This window comes from Sceloporus occidentalis, unplaced genomic scaffold (genome assembly GCF_023333645.1).
Source record: "Sceloporus occidentalis isolate IW3139 unplaced genomic scaffold, rSceOcc1.0.p SCAF_4, whole genome shotgun sequence".
In the NCBI taxonomy this organism is placed as follows: Eukaryota; Metazoa; Chordata; class Lepidosauria; order Squamata; family Phrynosomatidae; genus Sceloporus; species Sceloporus occidentalis.
In genome coordinates this window covers 134,323,154-134,346,099 of record NW_028316984.1, presented here as the reverse complement: position 1 = coordinate 134,346,099, position 22,946 = coordinate 134,323,154, and the positions used below count along the sequence as shown (strand labels likewise).

Genomic DNA, 22,946 nt, shown 5'->3' with positions numbered 1-22,946 from the left:
TTTTTCACAAACTCCAGCATATATTTTCATGTATATCTGTATCAATAAACAAATATTTAAGAAAATTACAAAAAATTGTCTTTACCGCCATCCTTCCTTAAGGAACAGATCTATCTGTCTGTCTATCTATCTATCTATCTATCTATCTATCTATCTATCTATCTATCTACTGCTGGAGGTATAAGGTATACGTGTCTCTCATGTCCTATTCAAAAATATCTGCATCCACCTTCTCCCATGATACTTCAGGAATCTCATGTGGCTCCTTTTGATTGCTAGGAGCAAAATGAGCACAAAGAGAACAGTTTTTAACAGCTATGTCAATATCTTTTGACGTGCCAGGCCAATATATCAACCCTCCTGCCCTAGCTTTAATTTTATGAATGCCTTGTTGAGACTCATAAAGCTATGCCATTATACTCTGTCTTTGAGATACAGGAGTAATCATTCTCTCTTTCATGAAAAGAATACCATCTTGTTGCCAAAAGGACTTTGCCACTGGAGCAACATCTCTCAAATATTGTTGTCCTTACTCTACATAGTGCTTGAACTGTCTGAGTTGACAATCTTGCTTTGTTGCTTCTTGTATCTGGATGCATGACTAATGTGGTCACTTCATATACTACTCTCTTACATTCACCACATTGTGGGTTTCTTTGGGCTGTGTGGCCATGTTCTGGAAGAGTTTATTCCTGATGTTTCGCTTTATGAGGAAGGTACTTTGCCTGATACTGTACTGACCCTAAAAATCTGAGCACACCTTGTCTTGTCTATCTGAGGGGGCTTCATTTCCTGAATACTGTAGCTTAACTTGCTCATTATCCGGTTAAACTCTTTCAGCAGTCACTATATGACCCATATACTTTACAGAGTTAACCTTAAACTAAATATTTCCTTTATTAAAATTTATATTCTTAGCATGTGCTGTTTCTATAATATGACATGCAAAATGTCATCATGCTGCTTAACGGTCTCTGCTGCTATAATCATATACAGTCAGCTTTTATACACAGATTCAAGCATCCACGGTTTGAAAATATTCAAAAAAAGTATAAATTTCAAATATCAAATATTAAAGTGATAGACAATTAAAGCAATACCTCCACAGTGGTGTATTGAATGTACATAGTTTTCCTCATCAATAACCATCTTTGTCATCTGCAATTGTAGAGACTTTCTTTCCAACTACGTGACTCAAAACTTCTTCTACTGTAGGAATAGTATAATGTTGTCTCTGAACAACTTTATAAGGGTCTCATGGATCAAGATATGCACACAAGGTCCCTTTTTTCCTCCCTGTGATGACAAGGCTACTCCCCCAATCTATAGGGCATACAACATAAGATGTAACATCTTCATTTTCTGTAAGACACAAAGTATCCTTTAATCTATTATTTATTGCAAAAGGCACTCCCCAACATCCTTGAATAACAGGAACAACTGCTGAATCAATATGTGATGATGACCTGAAATTCACCTAAACCTTGAAATATCACAGGATATAGGTTAAAGAGTTTTTCCTGTGTTAGCGATTCAGCTGTGTGTATGCTATCAACCCAATGAACTAAATCCAACATGTCACAAGCTGGTGTATCTGGTAATGGAATTACTGAGCAATCTGTTCCATAAAACAATAATTTAGCCATCCCTTTTGGAAGTGTAACATTCAAACACAGTGGTTTCCAGTAGCTGTACTCTCGTCCTACAATAGGCCACAAGAACTACATCACTCTTAGTCATCACTTTCTTGCCTGCAATCTTACAAAATACAGTGGTACCCCGGGATACGAAAGCACCGCCTTACGAAATTCCCGGGATACGAAAAAATCCCATAGGAAAAAACTGTTCTGGGTTACGGTTTTTTTTTCGGCTTGCGAAAAAATTTTTTGGTGCTTTTCGGCGCTATTTCACACGAAATCGCGGCTTTTAGCGCTAGCGCCTATGGCTTTTTCGGGTTGCGAAATCTTTCGGGTTACGAAGGGCTCCGCGGAACGGATTAATTTCGTAACCCGGGGTACCACTGTATACTAAATGGCAAGACATTTGCTTCAGCACCCATATCTAACTTAAAGTTAACTAAACATCCTTATATAAGTAATAGCATAACACCTTGCACTTTTACTTGCTGCTGCACCAATCACTTCCTGAGTCAACTTTTCTATTATTAAATTGCTTACATTAAGCTCATGAATGTGTTGTTTGTGTTTAATACTTTTATGGTTTAACAACATTACATAACTTGGCATAATGATTTTTCTGGCCACACGTGTTGCAAGTCCTTCCAAACGCTGGGCATCTTCAAGGTCTGTGAACTGTATCACAATGAAGACGCTTTTTATCCAGTCATGTTTGTGTTCCTACTGCTCCCAGAACTTTAACTGAAATTCCTTTATCTTCTGAGCCTTCTGTAGCTCGTATAATTCCTTAGATACTGTTACTAGCTAAGCTCTTGTTACTTCATTAACATGGCATATTTCAGTAACCTTCTCAAGAGTAAGGTCAAATTCTTTCAGAAGTCTTTCAATTACTCCTTCATGCTGAACACAGTTTTATCTCTCTCACCATGTCATTATTTGCACTACCAAATTCACAACTAGCAACTTTCAATTTGAGCTCAGCAACAAATTGCTCAGTGGTAACTCCTGGACTCTACACATTGCTCCAGAAGCAAAATCTTTCAGAAGCAATGTTCTTACAGCACAAAAATGATTTCTAAATTTTTCTGGAACCTCTGAGAAATCTCTTGGATCTTTCTCAGGGAAAACAAAAGTATAAAAGTATAAAGACATTCCTTTCTCCCCCAGACAGTGTAACAAGATAGCTACTTGCCTTCTCTTTGCATTATTTTCAAGTCCAGCTGCAGTGACATATATCTGAAAAGCTTGTTCCTAATGTCTCCAGTACTCAGTTGAATTACCTTGGCAAACAAGAGTAAATGTAGACTGAAATGAGTCCATATCTTCAGTTAGAACAAGCTCACTCCCAACTACAATAAAGAAGATTCTACGCTAATCTCTGATGCTATGTAATGTCTGCTGTTGGAATAAGGAAAACTCACAAACTGATAAAACTCCAAGGTAGCAGAGGCAAGATGTATTCCTGCACAATCTCCAGCAAAGCCTTGTGCATGAAGTCTGACAAACACAAGAGTTTCAGCCCGTTAAATACAGTTGGTACTCCATATCTGTAGATATTTTAACCATGAATTCAACCACCCACAGCTTTAAAATATTCCAAAAAGATACATATTCCAAAAAGCAAACCTTGCTTTTATATATAAGGGACACCATTTCTTATTCCATGGTATTTAATGGTTCTTGAGCTGCCAATAATAATAATAATAATAATAATAATAATAATAATAATAATAATATAGTTTATTTGTAACCCGCTTTTCCAAAATTTTGATCAAAGCGGCGAACAATTATTTATAAAAACATTCCAATAAAATCAATTAAAAATAGCATTAAAAGCAACATAGTAATACTAACGACAAAAGGGCCAGATGGAAGGGGAAATCGATATATACAGTCCAGGGTCATCAATGAAAAGGGGTAAGAGAAGATTTTTCACAGTGGGAAGGATTGGGAAAAGAAATACGTCTTCAGATTCTTTTTGAAAAGAGCTAAGGATGTGGTGGAACGAAGCTCATCTGGGAGACTATTCCAAGATCTTGGGGCCACGATAGAGAATGCCCTCTGTGAGGTCCTCACATAGCTTGTCGCTGGGACCTCCAACAATTTCATCCCTATTTTTATATGTACTTTTTATATGTACGGTGGGTCCTGGAACCAAACCCCAGAGTTGTCAAGGACCCACTCTATTGTACAGTTGCACACACGCGTGCACACAGACCCGCACACAGACCCACACACAGCAGATTTGCTGTAAAGAAATATTTCAGCACAATATCATCCTGTTATGATGATATGAAATATATGAAATAGGAAAATTATTCTCTAAATTCTGTCTTAATATGGAATAAAAAGATATGTAATATAATATGACATGAGAAGAAGATCTAATTAATTAGCCTGCCAGTTATCAATCAGTCAGTCTTTATTTACAGTCAATAGGCCCAGCAAAACATACTATAACTTAAAACCATATAAAATAGAAAGAAAAGCTATAGCAAAATGGTCACAAACATTGTACTGGCCCCCGATATCAGAGAACTTTTAGAAGCACTGTTTTAATTGATAGGTTTGAAGCTTACACTAATTACAAAAATGAAGGAGCTATAGTGAAATGATAATAAATAATAATTAACTTATTGTACTTATTGTTAAGTTTTAGCAGTGTTAAGTTAGGTTTGTATATTTTTACGATGTGTCACTCTCAGTGAAAGCTAGTCAGAATAAGCTGTTACTGATCATTTTTAAAAAATGAACGCAGTTGGTGTTAGAGCTGTGATGTGTGACTTCATATCTGGAGAGGATTCTGCACAAAAGATTCATAATTTTCTACCTCTTTGCAGAGGTTCATATCCTCCTTGCATCCATCCATCTGTCTCTGTTTCTTATACAGCTTGCTAAACAACATCCAACACATGGACCAAATGTTTATAGAGCTTTTTATTATTTCTCAGGACCCTTATGGCATCTACACATGTGAATCACAATATTTATATCACAGAGGTGAAAACGGGCAAGTGTGTGCACTCTCTGGTTGGGCACCGACGTACTCCATGGTGTGTAACCTTTCATCCTACCATCCCAGGGCTTATTGCGTCAGGGTGTCTTGATGGAGAGGTTAGAATCTGGGATTTGCACGTAAGTTCCTTCTAATGCAACTTTCATTTCTTTTTATACAGGGCCTTTAAAATGTATTTTTAATTCATAGGGTTTATATATGCATTGCCACTATCATGTGGACCTCCCCCCCTTGTGATTTTCCCACACCCCTCTGGTAACCTGCATATTCAAAGAACCATGTGGGTGTGTCCAGTGACATGCTTCTTACAGCCAAATATCTCCTCCCAGTCTTCATTGTTCTGAATTCTTCCTGATCTCAAATTGTCAAAGTGTAGCATACTTTGGAGTCTTGCTGTGAGACGGTGGAAGGCATCTTTACTAGATAATGATAAATCCTTTTGATCACTCATTTTCATTTCTGAGAACAGTGGACATTTTGATGAAAGACTACTATAAGTTTTGTGCCATAAGAGGTGTTTCATGCTGATCACTATTTCCTGATGTACAATACCTGTAAAGTCTGTGTGAATTCAGATAAACTGATAAGCCTAGCAGATTCAGATAAATTTTAATTGCTGTGGAATGTGTCATACCCTTTGTGTAGCTTCTATAGTACATAGCAGTGCCTTTAGTTCAGTCAGATAAAGAGAGTCTGTGCAGTTATGGGGCAAATATAAGATGGAACCATTTGAGATAATTCTCTTGTAGGCATGGAATCAGATAAGTGATGGAGTCCTATTTTGGGGGGAGGGGAGGAGTCTCTGTTTTAAACCCATTCATGATTCTAAGCTGATTTGCTCTTAGGGTGGAAGCGAAAGCTGGTTTACAGACAGCAACAATGCCATTGCATCCTTGGCTTTTCATCCAACGGCCCAGTTATTGCTAATTGCAACAGCCAATGAGATTCACTTTTGGGACTGGAGTCGCCGAGAGCCTTTTGCAGTTGTGAAGACAGCCAGTGAAATGGAGCGAGTTAGGTGAGTAGTCCTTTGTGAGTGTATAATTGGGAAGAAATATGGGAGAGGAGTCATCTTTGGAGAAAATCTTTAGGGACATAGTTATACTAGGTAGATGTAAAAGGAAAAGTTTGTCCATTGCACTTCAGAGTTTAGTGATAAACTGGTTTGTGAAAGAATGGTTTTGAAGGTTTTGATGTTGCAAAAGCTTAAACTCACCATACCTACTGTGTGGCTGCAGGATGTCTGGAAACCATATATAAACTGATCTGAGTTTTCCAAAGGAACAATGGGATAAATGTTAGTAGTAAAATGCAAGTTATACTTCAGTTTTTGAACCCTTGCTAAACCTCCCAAAACATTACTCAAACTAGCAGAATTCTGAGACTTGTTAGCAATGGTGGGTTCCACACCGCCAAATAGTACGTGCTTGGCATGTACTAGGGTTAGGAAGGGGCGTCCTTTCCGGATGCCCCTAACCCTAGTACGTGCTGAGCACATACAAAATGGCTGCGTCCATTCTGCATGGGCACCACCATTTTGACATAGTGGATGCTTAGCATCCGCACGTCACGGCGTGGAAATGACGCCGCAAGTGTGCCACTGGCGCCTTGTGGCGTCAAAACCGCACCGCAAAAAGAACCTGCTTTTTGCGGGTTCTTTTTACTGCGCCAGAGAATCGCGTGGTTTGTCTGCTGCGGTTCCCTGGCGCAGTAAACACCAGTGCTGGCAGACCGCCCTTTTGGGCGGTCTGTAAAGCACCTCTGTTAGTTAAACTAAATCAGGGATATGTGTTTAATTTATCTGTTGGTTGCATGAGATACAGTGTTCTGGATATCCCCCCCCCCCCCCCCCAATTCTATTTACTTGGGGTGATGGTAGAGCAGATGCAAAAAGTTTTATATAACAAAAAGTTAATACTTTAGAATATATATATATATATATATATATATATATATATATATATATATATATATAAAAGTGAGGACACTTTCTGTAACCATTATAGTTGATTCAGGATCCTTGGTAGCCAAGGGTGGCAGAAGCTGAACTGTGCTTCATGGCAAACTGGGAATGTCAGATTGTACCATAAGGCTTGGTCATGCTAGATGTTTTAAACTATTAGGTCTACTTACCCCTCCCTAATTTTTGCACATAGCCTAATGAGAAGTACTGGAATACTTGAAAGCTTGCATTTTTGTAGTTGATCTTAAAATATATTTCATACCTGTGAGTATTGGACTATGTGATATAGATTACTTTTGATTTTTGAGGACTTTGTTTTGAGTTGAAACCAACATCCCATGTACCTCAGGCTTCCAGAAGACAGCAAGTGTGTTTATACAGGCTCACTCTGAGACTTGAATTCATAAGATGAAATCCATTCTTACTCTTGTCCAAGGATATCCCTCCTCTTCTCATTGCAGCCTCTTCTATCATCTTCCTAATATGCTCTGGGGAGTGCAGATTTTGAGGGAGTATATGAGACTTTAGGGGATTGGGGGAGTCTCCCCATTCTCTTCCATTGATTGCAGCCATTCTGTTGGCTGAAGTGGTTTGTTGGATACTACCAACAGACAAAAACTGAACAGATACTTGTACAGAGGTTTTGCTGCTTGGATAAATGAATGCAATCTTAATACTGCATTGTTCACCCATTCAAATTCTGGTTTCTGTTTGTTATGAAGATCTATATCTAGTCCATTTTCCATCCCAAAACGAACTACTAGATAATCTGAAATAATAGCATATTCTGTAAAAGAAAGTTCACATCCTACCATGGCTGTGCAAAAATGACAGAATATTATGCTGTCCCACTCTGTTTCTGTGACTAAATATGTCTTTTCCTAAAGTGTGTGTGTGTGTGTGTTGCTCTCCATACTAGCAGTTTACCATTTAGGCAAAATCTGGCTCTTTTGGGATGGATGAACATCCTTCTTCCTTTTAATTGTGAATAGGATAAACTTTTTTCCTTTGAAATTGGGGTACTGCAAGACATACATGCAAGTGATTCATATTGATTACACTTCACAGTGCTAACAGCTGGAACAACTAGTTCTGTTAGTAATTAACATTTCTTCTGTTTTCCAGACTAGTACGATTTGATCCCCTTGGGCATTATTTACTCACAGCGATTGTTAACCCTTCTAACCAACAGGTAATGTGATTTGTCTGTTACTTTGTTTAAGAATGCTACCTGTCCTAGCCCGAGGATGTTTGAGAATTTTAATACAAACTTAAGATATCTCTTGGTGTAGAGTTCTATATGATGTTATCAGTTCATTTTTTTTAAAATTGAGGATGAGTGATCTGGAAGTATCTGATCATATAATCCTATGAAAGATAAATAGATGTGAATCACATAGAATGTGGATTGGAGACCATTGAATAAACCAGTGTGAACTTCCCAAAAGAAGGTTAGGAGGTAAGAAAAAAAGGATCCTTATACCTAATGTCAACCGTTCCCTGATAACTGCCTTCCCACCGCATCTGTTCATGTTAATGCTCCCAAAGTCTACTTCGCTCTGATCATTCTTATGAACTGCAGTAGGACTTTACTGTGTAAGATGTAGATGTGGCCAAATCTATGGCAAAACTGCTCTACCATGCAGGGTGGACTGTAGCAATATAAGGTAGACTTTTCTGAGTTCAGAAAGCAAGTCCTATAAAGAGAAAATTTATTGAAAATGTATTAAGAAAAGAAGATGGGAAATTACCTCCACAGGAGGAGTTAAAATTTTGGAAAGAAGGGAATGGTGGGGTGCACTGAGGGGATATTTAGGATTTTTTTGTTAAAAAAATGAATAAGATGCAAAAGTACATATATGTATGGAAAGAATGTTAAATATGTTTTGTTTTGTAAAATTTCAAAAATACTAAATAATAATAATAAAAAAGAATTTTTTGCTTTGCTTGTTGCAGTGATTCTTTTGTTGTTGTTTTCTGCCTTATTTCAAAACAAGGAATTCAGCCACTTGCATTTTCTTTTGCAGAATGATGAAGAGGTGGAAATACCTGTGGATAATACAGAAATGCCACATTATCGTCAACGGTCCATTCTCCAGTCTCAGCCCGTGAGACGCACACCACTCCTTCATAATTTCCTGCATATGCTGTCTTCACGCTCTTCTGGTATCCAGGTGGGAGAGCAAAACGCCATGCAAGACTCAGCTACTCCCTCCCCTCCCCCTCCCCCTCCCCCTCCCCCACCTCCTCCACCTCCACCTCCTCCACCACCACCTCCAGCTAGTGAAGCCTCTAGAGCATCTGCCTATAATGGCCTCAATGAGCCTGTCAGTTACCCCTCAGTAAAATGTTGCCAGCATCTGGGGGTGTTGTGCCTTTGCAGGCGATGTTCTAGTGCAAGACTTCCTTCTCCTCTTTTCCCGTCCCAGGACAACGCCCCTTCCACATCCTCCGGGTCCACTGGCACATCTTTTTCTTCTGTGCAAATGGAGCCTTACCAGCCCCAGGAGCAGGCATCTACAGCACAGCAGGAGCAGGGACTCCTTAATCGACCATCTGCTTTCAGCACTGTGCAAAGCAGTACTGCTGGCAACTCCCTGCGCAACCTTAGCCTGGGGCCCACTCGTAGATCCCTTAGTGGGCCTTTGTCAGGTCATCCGTCCAGGATCCACCCAAGAGAGATGGCCTCTGGGTTAGAGGGTTCTGAATGGACTCGAACAGTGTTGAATATGGGCCCTCGCTCTGAGCTGGAAGGTATGCCTCCTCCTAGAACCAGTGCCTCTTCAGTGAGTTTGTTGTCAGTATTGAGACAACAAGAAGGAAGCTCCCAGTCCTCTGTTTATACTTCAGCTACAGAAGGGAGGGGTTTTCCAGCTCCTGGAGCTGAAGCAGAAAGCGCCAGTAGCGCTGGCCCAAGCAATCCAGCCAGCCTTCGCAATGAGCTTCAATGTGACTTGAGGCGGTTCTTCTTGGAATATGATAGGCTACAGGAGCTAGATCAGGGAATAGGTGGCGAGTCCAATCAGTCACATCAGGCCCAAGAAATGCTTAATAACAACATAGAGCCTGATAGGCCTGGTCCTTCTCATCAACAGACCCCACATAGCAGTGAAAACAATTCCAATTTGTCACGGGGGCACCTGAACCGCTGTCGCGCCTGTCACAACCTGCTGACTTTTAACAATGATACACTTCGCTGGGAAAGAAGCACGCCTAGCTATGCACCAGGGCAGGTCCAAAGCACATTTGAAGGTGTGCCATCCAGCAGTAGCCAGCTACCATCTTCTGAGAGAATGGAAAACAGAACTTCTCCCTCTAGTAGGCTGCCACTGGGAAGATCTTCTAACCCTCCAGAGGAAAGGACTGTGAGAGTGGTCTTTAACCAGGAGACAGGGCACTGGGAAAGAGTTTACAGCCAATCTGCTTCAAATAGACCTGGGAATGTATCACAGGACGCCTTAAACCAGGAAATGCCTGAGGAAAGTTCAGAGGAGGATTCACTCAGGAGGTAAGACTGTTAGACTCTTCCAGTTACGTGCCTTCTCAATCACTGCCTAGAACCATGCCATCAAATGTGAACAACTGAACAGATGAGGAAATAGTCGTGTTTGATAAGATCATGAATGTTTCTTTTAGAAATCTGGATGTAGGGATGATCTAGTATCTACATAAGGGCTCAGTCAGAAATAAAGGTAATTTAAAATGTGCTAGGGCTATCCGGGGGAGGAAGAACTACACTATGTACAGTGCGCCCGCGTTATAGGCGGGCGCACTTTACGCGGACTTGAGCATACGTGCTCAAACCGTGGGGTGCGCGTGCGGCGCAAAGGACAGTGCATCCCATTCCAATGAATGGGGGGGCCGTGGCACCCTGCGCACTCCCACGCCGCCGCGCATGAGCCCCATTCAAATGAATGGGGCTCCAGCATAGGCGGAATTCGCCTTATGCGGGGGGGGGGGGGTCCAGAATGGATCCCCCGCATAAGGCAAGGGCCCACTGTAGTTGGAAATAATTTCTGTCCAAGGGTTATTTTTTTGTCACTTAGGTGTTGTTTATATTTACTAACCATGGACATTCTTGAAATAGCTTATGCAGTACACTGGAAATCCTCAATAGGATGTTTTCATATAATTTCAGCTGCCAAAAGCAGCAAATGCTGGGATCTCCCCACTGAAGTTGGGTGAGTGGCCTCTTATCTTTCAGGAATAATCCCGCTATACAAGTTGACTATAGTTACTTCTACATATAATAATTTCTTATTTTGAGAAGTATGACAGTTCTTACCTTATTTTGATCTTGAACAGTGTGTCTCACAATTACTTGAAGATGGTTAAGAGAATATTTTAAGTGTTTATTCTCTAGACTTGGAGGGAAACACTGAATTCTTCCAGAAACATGTTGTACTGGAAGGGAAATACTGCTTTTTTGAGGAAAGAACATATTTTTTATTCATCACATTAAGAAAGTATGATTCTGAGTTGCATTTAACACATTATTAAGCAGTTTTTAAGCTTCATGTTTAATATTTAGTTTTTGTGATGACAGCATATCTTTCTGTTTGAAAAACTCTGCCTTACTTCCACCCCTCTGTGCTTTAGTAGTCTGCTGGTTGACTGTACAATTACTCTAAATTTACCTAATGCTGATTTTAACAGGTGCTTATCTCACACCGCCCCCCCCCCCCCCAATATGAATGACTGATCTTACCTTGAATGACTGGTCTGCAGGCTGCTTATATCCACTTTATTTCATTCATACCTGTTGGTAGGTATAGAGGCCCTTCCCTGTCCACTGACATATACAGATTGTACCAATTTAAAAATTTTTATAGCAGCTAAAAGGCTTTTACCTCATGCTGGACTATTACCGTCACCTTTCTGTTTTCGTGGATTTGAAGTCCACGGTCTCAATTACTCATGCAGGGGAGCGCCTTATTGGCTAAAATGCCATGCATGCCTGAAAATGTGTGGCCATTCAAGCCAATGGGGCTTCAATATATGTGAGTTTCAGTTTTCACAGGAGGGGGGGGAGTGAGTGTATCTGGAACGGATCCCCCGTGAAAATGGAGGGAGGACTGTAATATGTTTTGAAAGACATGGGCCAGGCACAGTGTTTGCCACATATAGCAATCTTGGAAAGTTCAATGCTTACCAGAAGTACTGGGGCTGGAAAATCATTTTTGGCAAAGCTTCTTTTCAAATCTACAGACCTTCTTCCCAAGAGAAATGAAAGAGAAAGCCAATTAAACTTTTATTGTATTAAAATTATATTTATTAATATGTACTTCATCCTATAGACTTAGAGAAGCTTTTATTAGTTATGCTACCCATAGTGTGTGATTGTGAGAAGCCAGAAGAGGAAGCAGTGTTTGGGGTGGGGCTGGCTGAAAGTGTGTATGTCTGTGCTTTCAAGATAAACTTGGGGAGGTTATGGAGTGCACCTGTGATGTTATAGAATTGGCTTGAGGGAAGAGAAAAGTAGACGGAGTAGGAAATGTATAGAAGAGTCTGGTAATGATAGAAATACTGGAAGATAGAAAGTCCCAAAGAAAGTATTTTAAATAGTTTAACATGCAGTCATTTTATTTTTAGAAAGATGAGTTTTGTTTCTATGTATCTTTATTGCATTTTTAATTATTTATGCATTTCTATTGCCTCAGTGGCTATACTCTGCTTTGCATTTATTTATTGAAATAACTGAATTAAACATCTGTAGGAGATGAAATAACTGTGATTAGATTACAGCATATTAAAAATAAGTAGGAGTTACCATGTGGACTGTTGAGGGGAAGCAGTGGTTTAGCCACATATTGTGATGATCTTTTTTTTTTTGGTTTAGTTATAGTGTAAAAAGCAAGTGGACTCATTCTCAGAGGATGGACTGCATGTGACCTATTCAGACTGTTCCTTGTTTCTTATGATCTTGCTGATTCAGTCTTTGAGCTGTATTAACTGTCATAGGTGGTTACGTTCTTCCATCTCCTCTGAGGCAGTGGCAGCTGTTCTCAGACAATCTGTCAGTCATTTACCTCTCTAAACAGATGCTTTTTGCTATGGTAAATGAATCTGGAGCAGGCAACCCAGTGCGTGGGCTTGTTTTGGTATGCAGTCCTTGCAAATTTCAGCAGTACAAAGCCCTAGTAACTTTCTTGTACAAAAGACTGTTTCCTACACTCTTTACTTCTGCTATGAATTGTCTCCCTCTCATCACAGTGGAGTGGATGCTGGAGACACAGTGTGAGCATTCTGGACACTTTCCATGGCATCACCTTTTCTGTTATGGTTTATTCAGGAACCATATGGTAGGAGCCAATAGCATGGGGCCTTTTATCCAGTCATTAGCTGACAGCTTGGAGGACAGTGGTGTGGTGGTCAAGTCCTGCTATAAGCCCTTTTCATTTAGTTTTCAGATTCAAATATTAGCAGGAGCAGGTGCTAGAGCTGCTTGGGTCCATATTAGAAGGAATGCAAGATATAAATATAAAAAATAGCAAGGAACTGTTGCAAAGCAGCTCCTGTACTTTGGAAGATAAAAGTGAATAGAATCAAAGGCTGTTCTTGCACAGCAGTACAACTGTGATGGAACATGATTGGGAGAAGATGGTTTTGAGAGTTACTGATGCCAAGTAACAGAGTCTTTAGATTAGAATTTGTATCTTAGGTATTACTAGGAAGGCAGTAAGAACTGCTGAAAAGTCTGGAGGTCAGTTGGCAAAGTGCTGCAAGTTGTACATCCTGTCAACAGGTGGAGTAATGCATTTAGACAGCAGTCCGACATCTTGGTATGTACTTTATGAAGGCAGCTCTTATGCAGAGCACACTGTAGGCTGGTACATAGGATTTTGAGGTTAGATTGGTATATGTGATCAGTGTGCAGTTAATGTGACAAACTGGCCTGACCACTTTCTTAGCTGTTGGAAGCTTTGGTCATATGTGAACTCCATTTGCTAACTAGGGTATGGTAGTACTTCCAGACAGTATGTTTAAATGATCAAGGAAGGTCAGAATCTTTTAATGACTAACAAGTGCTCAGTGACTGTTCACAGATTTCTGAATGTTAGAATTGGTGAACCAGGTTTAGATATGAACAGTAGAGCTAGCTGTTGTCAGTATGCTGTTGTTACTCTGCTCTAGGTTGCAATATTATCCCAGCAATCCCATGTATAGCTTGAACAAGGAAAAGGACCAAAATAAAATAAAATAATCACCAAAACTCCCAAAGAGAGTCCTTAGGTTACATTGATATCCTATAGTGTGGGGATTAGCAGAAGAAATCAATGTATTAATGAACACCCAATCACTTGTTTGTCCAGCAGATGCCACACTTAGCAATGCAGTTATTGAATGGGCAGTTGCAGGCTTCAGATGAAGTGAAATATGTAGTTGGAGTGTTGGCTGTCTCTGTGTCTGCTATCTCTGTGTCAGATTAGTTTTTCTTAACTTGATTTAAAAGTTTGAGACATTGCTTGTTTGTGAAGTGTATCTGCCAGACATAGAGTTAATGAAGGCTAAATGAATGCTGACCGTATATCATGTTTCACACATTGGTCATGTGTCAGAGGTGTTCTAATCTTTGAGTGGACTTGGTTACCGTATATACTCGACTATAAGTCAAGAAAGTTTTGCCCCAAAATGGCATCCAAAATCGCGGGTCGACTTATCTACGGGGTAATGCGGTATTTTGGCCAAGCCTCTCCCCAGCCAGGCTACCTCTGCAAGAGATAGCCCAGCTGGGGAGGCGCTGGGAAAGGTGCCCGATTGCCCCACAGCCCCCCCTTGACTTGGCTCCCTCTGACGGGAAAAGCCCAGCGAGGGAGACAATTGTGCGCCCTGCAGCCTCTCTTCAGCCAGGCTTTCCCCAGAAAAGGGGCCTGGCTGAGGAGACGCCGGGGAGGGTGGTTGCCTTCCCCAAAAGCCTCTCTTCGGCGAGGTCCCTTCTCTGGAGAAGGAGCCCTGCTGAAGAGACGCCGGGGAGGGCGGTCACCTTCCCCAAAGCTTCTCCTGGGTGAGGCCCTTTCCTCAGTGAAGGGGCCTGGCTGAGGAGACGCCAAGGAGAGGGCGCGCGATCGCCCAAAAGCCTCTCCCTGGCTGGGTTTCTTTTGCGAGGAAAGCCCAGTGAGGGAGACGCTGAGGAGGGCACACCCTCGACGTATCCATGGGTCATAGAAAAATCCATATTTTTGGCCCAAAAAGTTGACCTCGACTTATACATGAGGTCGGTTTGTACATGAGTATATATGGTGATTATATTACGTAACACACATAGATATTAATAAGCTTCTAGCTGGCTCTTTTTATTGGTATCCCTAGTCTCATTTCTTTATTGGAAGGACAGATCCAATAAACCTATTAAAAAGACTGTATGCCTCTCCCAAATGGTTTGATCTGAAACAAGATAGACCAATTATGTGATTTAGTGCAGATAGATTTTCTGGTATAGCCAGGAAACTTTGGTCCCAGGTAAATTGATAATGAAAGTATTTTGTAAATGGATACACAATAAAGTGAAACAAAGCCATATGGCTGTTTCAAAGGAATAGAGAGTGTGAAACTTAATTTTCTTCAGTGAGTGTTGTATGAAAGGCAGTGCCATTTGTTTACAGTTGCCTTTACCATCTGTCTATTTGTTGCATCTCAGGGTGACTTAGCTTTGGAAATATTTCTATATAAATGTAAGCTACCTAATTTAATGGTGCTAGTGCATGAGAAGAAAGTATTGGTAGACTGTTAAGCTTTTGATAATATTGTGCACTGTACCTATATTAGTTCTTCTCTAGTTGTGTTTACTCATATATGCATTCTGCTAAATTCAGTAGGATATACACCTAAGTAGGTACATGAATAGGATTTTACTTTAGTATTGTTGGAGAATAAGATTGTCCAGAATCTCTTTGGGGCTTTATACTTGTGTAATGGACAATTGTACATGTGGCTGGACATTTGGCAAGCATTTTCATAGATTCACAATAGTCCATGGTGCTCCTCACCAGTCGTGATGCCTAACTTTCTTGCAGAGTAGTACCAGTGCAGTGTATTTTGTGTTGGCTCCTCACCAGTTTTGATGCCTAACTTTCATGCAGAGTAGTGCCAGTGCAGTGTTTTTTGTGTTGGCTCCTAGTAGGATCTTGGCCAGTCTGTAATTTGCTTTCATGTTGTACGGTTAGTGCAGGAGTATAACACTGCATTTCTATTTGAGAGTGAGGTTGGATAACTATGACCTCCAGATCTTCTTGGATTGCATTTCCCATAATCCTTTCCAATGGAGCACTTCTGATCTTAGAATCTAAGCAGGATCAGATCTGATTAGTACTTGGATGGGAGACCGCCAATGAATACCAGGTACTGTAGGCTTTATTTCAGAGGGAGGAACTGGTAAAATCATTTTTGAATATTCCCTGCCTAAGAAAACCCTATGAAATTCATAGGGTCATCATAAGTCAACAGGTGACTTGAAGGTGTCCCCCCCCCCCCACACACACACAGTAAAGATGAATGTTGTAAGCTAAAAAACAAATTGAGTTGCAGATGCTAGTAGACTGTTAATTGCTTGTCAGTTAAACGTTTGGTGGATGTGTGTGCATAACAATCTGTTCTTTAAGTTTATTTATTAGTTACATTTTTGTCCTACTTTTTGTACAGTGAGCTCAGGGTGGTGTGTATAGCTTCCTTCCTTCCCATTTTATCCTCATAATGACCCTGTGGGGTATGTCAGGCTGAGAGAGTGACCCATGATTACTTAGTGAGTTTTATGGTCCAGTGAGAACTTCAGTGTTGAATCCCAGCACAGCATTCTTGCTGTTGCGCCACACTGGTTTTCAATATAGCAGGCTGTACTACAAACTCTAGCAAAAGGTTTTAAAAGTTGCTTCATTAAATAGCAATAATTGCCAGAAATTTTTTAGCACTAAAAGATGTCATAGCAAATTATCATATTCAACTCCAGTCTAAAGTAGGGGTGATGACATCACAGTTTTTATTTGCCTCCCTTTGTCCAGGCTGCAGGAAAACTTCCCTTTTCCCTCTCTAACTTGCTCCTCTCAAGAATATAGGCCTGTATGTAGTTAAGGTCAAAGCAAACTATGGTGGAAGGGAAAATAAAGTAGAAGAGAAGGGTCAGTTGGAATAGACGTGGGGATAGGAGGGCCATGAATTGGAGGACAGAGTTGGATATTGGGTGGAAGAGCATGCTGGCGATGGGTAGCAGCAAGAGAGTTGGTATGCAAACAGGAAAGGAGGGCAACAAGTCTCATAGTTCACTTGGTGAAAGGACAAGCTGGCTGGTTGATTAGCAGTCCAAAGGTTGAGAGCCAAGGTATCAGTAGGAGGCAGGGAACCAAAATCGACAGGAAGCTCTCAGAAGAGTAATCTGGATTCAGGAACAGGGCTGAGTCTCAGAGTTGGCTTGAATGTCTCTCATGGAGTGGGCAAGTGATGTTTCTAGATGCTGTAGAGCATTTACTACCTGTCTTATCTAGGGAGATTGATTGTGCAGTGCAAACAGCTGGGGCCAGTCCAACAGAGCTGCAAGTTTGCTGAGCCTTTCCCCAAACACTGCAGTCCTGCTAGTTTGTCTGAAGGAGGCCCAACAAGTATCAACAATACTTTTTGATATCCAGCAATACCGGATGGAGTGCTTGTGCCCAGAGTTGTTACCAGCTCTTTCAGCATACTCCGTTTTTGTTCTTGCCTTTCCCCCAGTCAGCATTCCACATACCCTTTTCATGCTTCTATTCTGTTGGACCTTTTTTGGGTATTCCCTCTTAGGACTTGGTTTTTGTTTGTTTGTTTGTTTTTTTGTTCTCCAAGCCTTGCAGTTTTCCAAAACTTGATGAAACCGTTCTAGTGCTTAGTCAGGTTATTTCAACTGCAGTCAAAATAATAGAATTGCTTTTAGTATACATGATATTCTGATATAGAAATCTGTAGATCAAAAGTTCAAAGTAGGAATAAGTGGAGGGAGAAGAAAGAGCAGAAGATTGGGCATCTCATATATTTTCAGCTGGACTTTGAACTCAGCTGAGGAGACTGTACATGCCAAAAATGCTTGTCACAAAGATGCAGAAGGAAGTTATCCGAAAAAAGGCTTTTTCTATAATATACTGTGTAAGAGTGTAGCTTGATTGGCTAAGTGTTGAAGAGAGCAGTGACACTACTTTTGACACTATTTTTATAGCACTATTGGATAACTGGTTATTGAGATTCTTCTGTGTTGTGTTTTCAGTGGATTTGCATTTGAACTTTAGTGTTATGCCATAGTTATACTCAGTTTTATATATTTTAATGACTAAGCTATCAGGGTACTTTTTTGCTGAGGGATTAAATGTAAATAATAATTTGCCAATCTAAATGGATGATCTGAAAAACTGTTTATTAGTCACATTTCCACATATACCTATTTTAAATGGTGTGGATGGGGTTTTGAAACAATCCCCGGTGTGGTCATCTGGAGACAGTTTTGCCTTTTTACAAGTAGCCAAACATTTTGCTATCTAAAGCAAAGGAAAAATTGCTTTCTCTAAAATTTCCGGATACAGAAGCTGATTGCATTGGCAACTAAAATTACTTCAATACTAACCCTAGGAAAGAATCCTGCGTGCTTTGAAGGTACAGGACATGTGTGGCAGTACAGTTCTGTTCTCCAGATACCTCACTACCACTCATCTGCTCCTACTGTATCAGGTGTTCGCCTCAATTATTCTAATAGTAGTAGTAGTAGTAGTAGTAATAATAATAATAATTTTTGTCTATATTCCCTCCTTTCCCTGCAGATTGAGGTGGGGTTACAACAATAAAAACAATTACAAGATTAATTGTACTACAATGTCATATAAAATACACTCAATAAAACAATATACCATTACCAATACAATGTATTGACTAAACCATCATTTAAAATACATATCATTACAAACAGAGGTGGAGTATTTCTAACTCTCTTATAACAGATTGGGCGGATAGGCCTGCCTGAAGAGATCCATCTTAAGTGCCTTCTTAAACGCATCTAAGGTGGTAATAAGATGGATCTCCTCTGGCAAGTTGTTCCACAGTTTGGGGGCTACGGCAGTAAATGCCCTGTGGAAATTTGTTATTAACCTGGTCTTAGCATATTCCAATAGTAGACTCAAGTGGCAGTTTGCAAGTTGAATGATACTCCTTCTTCCCTATGTTAGGCTAGTGGGCCAATCCTATACTTGTATTTTGCTTAGAGGGGCTTACGTCTACATTAGGTTAGTCAATGAAATTGGTCTTGGGGCTAGCCCCTCTGTTTCTGTACTCATAGTTTCTGTAAAATTTCAAGTGGGACTATTTTGTGGTTTGTAGCTATTATTTTAAATAAAATTCTAGCAACTGCCCCTGCTTCAATGAAATTTTTAGACCATGAATTAAAGAGCAAGATTCTTGTCCTCAGTTTGACATCTGTTAAACAAAATTATTACAGAACAAGAGTAACCAGCTTGTAGCTTGGCATGGTATCAGATGAAATCATGCACCATACACAGTTTGTGAGCCAAGCTATTGGCATCAATTCTGTTCCATAGCAGAATGTAAATATTACCGTGTGAGAGTTATCTCTGCCTGCAGTATTTATTTTCCAGTATTCCCTCTAGGTTTTGAGTAAAATCTTACTGATTTTACTTAAAGGGACAAAGTTTCCTAGGAGGAGCAGAAGAACAAGGCCAGAAGAGTTGAGAAGAAAAAAATTGGGAGTGCTTCCCTTCCAGGAAAGAGACTTTCACTGAGATGGTGTATTGGAATATAGCTGAATAAAATGTTTGTCTTCTGAACTAGTCTCTAGGGCATCCTTGTTTAATATTTAAGTTAATTTTATATAATTTATATACTTTTGTCAGACCTTCTAGTGTTGTTTTGTTTAGAATGACTTACTGTACCTACATTTTCTTTGAAGATTTTTTTTTAGTGGGGATGGGAGCTGATAGCTAACCTGTGTTCCAGTCTTAACCTTCTTGATGTGTTGGAGTACAACCCCCATCATTTCCATTCAGTATGGCATGTACTGTCTGGGGATTATGAGAGTTGTATTTTAAAACATTTTGGGAACCTCCAGACCACTTGCAAACAACCCTCAGATGTTTTTATATTAAAATAAGCATGGTATCCATGTGTCTTTCATGCCACTAGAGGGTGCCTTTCTCAAACCTTAAACAGAATTACAGAATCTCATTCTGCTTTTTTCTTCACTTAAGATAATTTGAAAAGGCTTCACATAGTCCATCTTTCTACATCCATGAATCCCCTCTGTGTGGCAGGAGCAGCAACTGTGTAATGATTGTATGGAGGCTGGACTTCATGCAATATAGAGTAGATTACTGGTTCATAGCCTTTTCTGGGTCATGGTCTCCTTTGGGAGTCTGATAAAAGCTATTGACTCCCCACTTGAAGAAAAAAAATGGAACATTTTGAATGCTGTTCATTTTATTTTATTGGAAATCCTAATGTGGGGATAGTAATAATGGTATATTTTCTACTGTATGGTGCATGCTGTATAATACTACATTTGTTTGGAATGAAACAGTATCTTAACAATATCATTTGATGTTAAAAATACATTTTTTCCAAATGAAGACTGAGTAATAGAATGGAAATCAAAGGATAAAAATACATTTTTTGCATCAAAATCTCTGATCATCAAAATCTCTTGAAGCCAGTTTAGAGATTTTGATGATCGGAGATTTTGATCCAAAAAATGTATTCTTATCCTTTAATTTCCATTCTATTACTGGGGGAAAATGAAGACTGTCTATGGTCCACCACTGGACTGGATATTCCTTCTAAACAGGTTATCTTTGAAAGTAATATAACATTTTTTATATCTCTTTTTATATCTCTTTTTATATTAAACTGTTAATCGTGATTCTGTATAACTTTCAAATATTGTATATTAGGGTAGTACAATGTTTCAACAGATTTGGAAAAATACCACTATGTTCAAGAAAAGTCAAGCATTGCAAAGGTTGAGATAGCATCCTCAGAAGTAGAAACCTCAAAAGTATAAGACTAAGTTAGAACTCAAAGGGATATGAACTAATTCAATATGAGTTTAAACTGATTGTAGGGCAGGTGAACAAAGAGACAAATGATATAAAGGACAAATAATTTTTAAAAGCCCAGTAGCGGCAGATAACTAGCCTTAGAGGCTGTAGGCCAATTAGATAATAGTACAGTTGGCCTTCCATTTTCGTGAGGGATCCATTCCGGACCCCTCCCCTCCACGAAAGTGGAGGCTTGTGCTTATTGAAGCCCCATAGGCTTGAATGGAGCATGACCCCATGTGTGCACGCTATTGCAAATAGTGGAGGTCGCCCATCCGCGTATATTCAAGGGTGCGGATCTCAGACACGTGCCTTAGGAGGGGCGACTGTAATCTGAAAGGTTCTGTCAAGATGGAAGAATAGTTGCAAAGAAGCTGGATTAATTCTTTGCATGTCTTTCTGCTTTAGATGTGCTGCATGCTTAATTCAAGTAGGACATTAAAAAAAATTATGTAGTACAAATGAAAATTTATAGGACTGAATTATAGATTAAAAATTATTAAAGCACCTATTCCAGACACATATAATTGAGAGTTGTTAATAAATTTAGACATGACATTTTTGAATTTACAGTAAAAATGAAACTTTTCACTGGATTTAGCTTCTTTGCCCATTGAAGAGTTAAATCTAGAGAGAGCAAGGGAATTAGACTTGATTAATTGATTTCATTTTGTGAGCTTCCTTGGGTTCCACTTTGGGAGAAGGGTGGTATAATAAAGAAATAAATTAAAAATAAAAATTGTTAGGCTAAAGCCTTTCACAGTAAATTAGCAAAATGTGTGATTAAAATTAGAATTATTTGTAAGCATAGAACAAATAGAACTTGGAGGACCGCCTCTCCCCATACAATCCGCCCCACACTCTCAGATCGGGTGAGAGACATCTTTTAAGAGTTCCAGATGCTAGATATGTTTCATCTCGGAGGGCCTTTTCTGTTGCAGCCCCACAGCTCTGGAACTCCCTCCCCAATGAGCTCCGTACATCCACCTCCCTTGATGTCTTCAAAAAGAACCTGAAGACTTATTTATTCCGCCAGGCTTTCCCCCCATGAGCCTTGTTGTTATGCTCTTCCCCTTCACAATGTTTTGCTGTATTCCATTCTACACAGCCACTTGTATGGATGTTGTTGTTTGTAATTGTTTTTATTGCCATTCTTGTAATACTGTTGAGGTGTGGGGTTGTGATGTTTTTATCTGTTTTTATCCTTGTTGTACACCGCTGTGATCTTTGGAACAGCGGTATAGAAATAAAATTTTATTATTATTATTATTATTATTATTATTATTATAAATCTTGCTGAGGAAAAATCAGCATGGCTTTTGTTAGTGTGGTTGTGCAGTCAGCGTCTGGCACCAGATTTTTTACCTTCAGAGATGCAGACAGCTGCTTGTAAGCTGGAAAAACACCTCTCCCCTTCAGTGTCAGTGAAAAGACACTGCAGAAAGACGTCTCACAAAAGAGGCTTTTATTCTTCAGAAGTTCCACTATACACAATGCTATCATACAACTCCAACACCGTCCACCATCCACCATCACAACAACCCACTGCGACCCACACTGTGACTTGAGGCACTCCCCTTTTATAGCCAGGGCTCCATGTGGCCTTTCGACTGGTTTAGATCTTATTTGTCAGGCAGATCTTTTGCAGTGGTCACAGGCGGTCAGACTTCGCCCTCTGTTCCCTTATCCATTGGAGTGCCCCAGGGCTCTGTTCTGGGTCCCCTTCTGTTTTCTCTCTACACACTGTCCTTAGGTAAACTCATTAGCTCTTTTGGTTTTTTCTACCATCTGTACGCCGATGACACCCAGTTGTATCTTTCCACCCCTGACCTTTCTCCAAGGCTTGAACAGCAAGTTTCATCTTGTCTCATAGCTGTCTCGCAGTGGATGTCCCATCGGCGTTTGAAGCTCAACATGTCCAAGATGGAGCTTCTTGTCTTTCCTCCTAAGTCCACCCTCCAACACTCCTTTTCTGTCTCTGTGGACAGCATTTCTATTCAACCAGTGCAGCAAGCCTGCACTCTTGGTTTTATCTTTGATTCTTCTCTGTCTTGTATCGCTCAGATCCAGACCACAGCCAAGGCTTGTAGATTCTTTTTATACAATATGGCCAAAATCCGACCATATCTCTCTGCCTCTACTGCCAAGATCCTGGTCCATGCCCTAGTGGTATCACGACTTGATTACTGTAACATCCTCTTGGCTGGGCTTCCTCTTTCCCACCTCTGACCTTTAATTTCTGTCCAGCATTCAGCTGCATGCATTATCACTTCTGCCCA

The 22,946-nt window shown here is 40.1% G+C and overlaps 1 protein-coding gene across 3 annotated transcripts in view; it reads left to right on the top strand.

Annotated features, from left to right (window-relative positions):
- Positions 1–22,946, top strand: part of AMBRA1 (autophagy and beclin 1 regulator 1) — a 224,116-nt gene that overhangs the window by 29,010 nt on the left and 172,160 nt on the right. For 2 of the 3 annotated variants that reach the window (XM_089521542.1, XM_089521543.1), the window contains exons 5-8: positions 4,589–4,772; positions 5,499–5,671; positions 7,742–7,808; positions 8,644–10,124. In XM_089521542.1, the coding sequence (XP_089377668.1) occupies positions 4,589–4,772; positions 5,499–5,671; positions 7,742–7,808; positions 8,644–10,124 (1,905 nt within the window). The remainder of the gene's footprint in view (positions 1–4,588; positions 4,773–5,498; positions 5,672–7,741; positions 7,809–8,643; positions 10,125–22,946) is intronic. The other variant, XM_089521544.1, reaches the window with a different exon arrangement.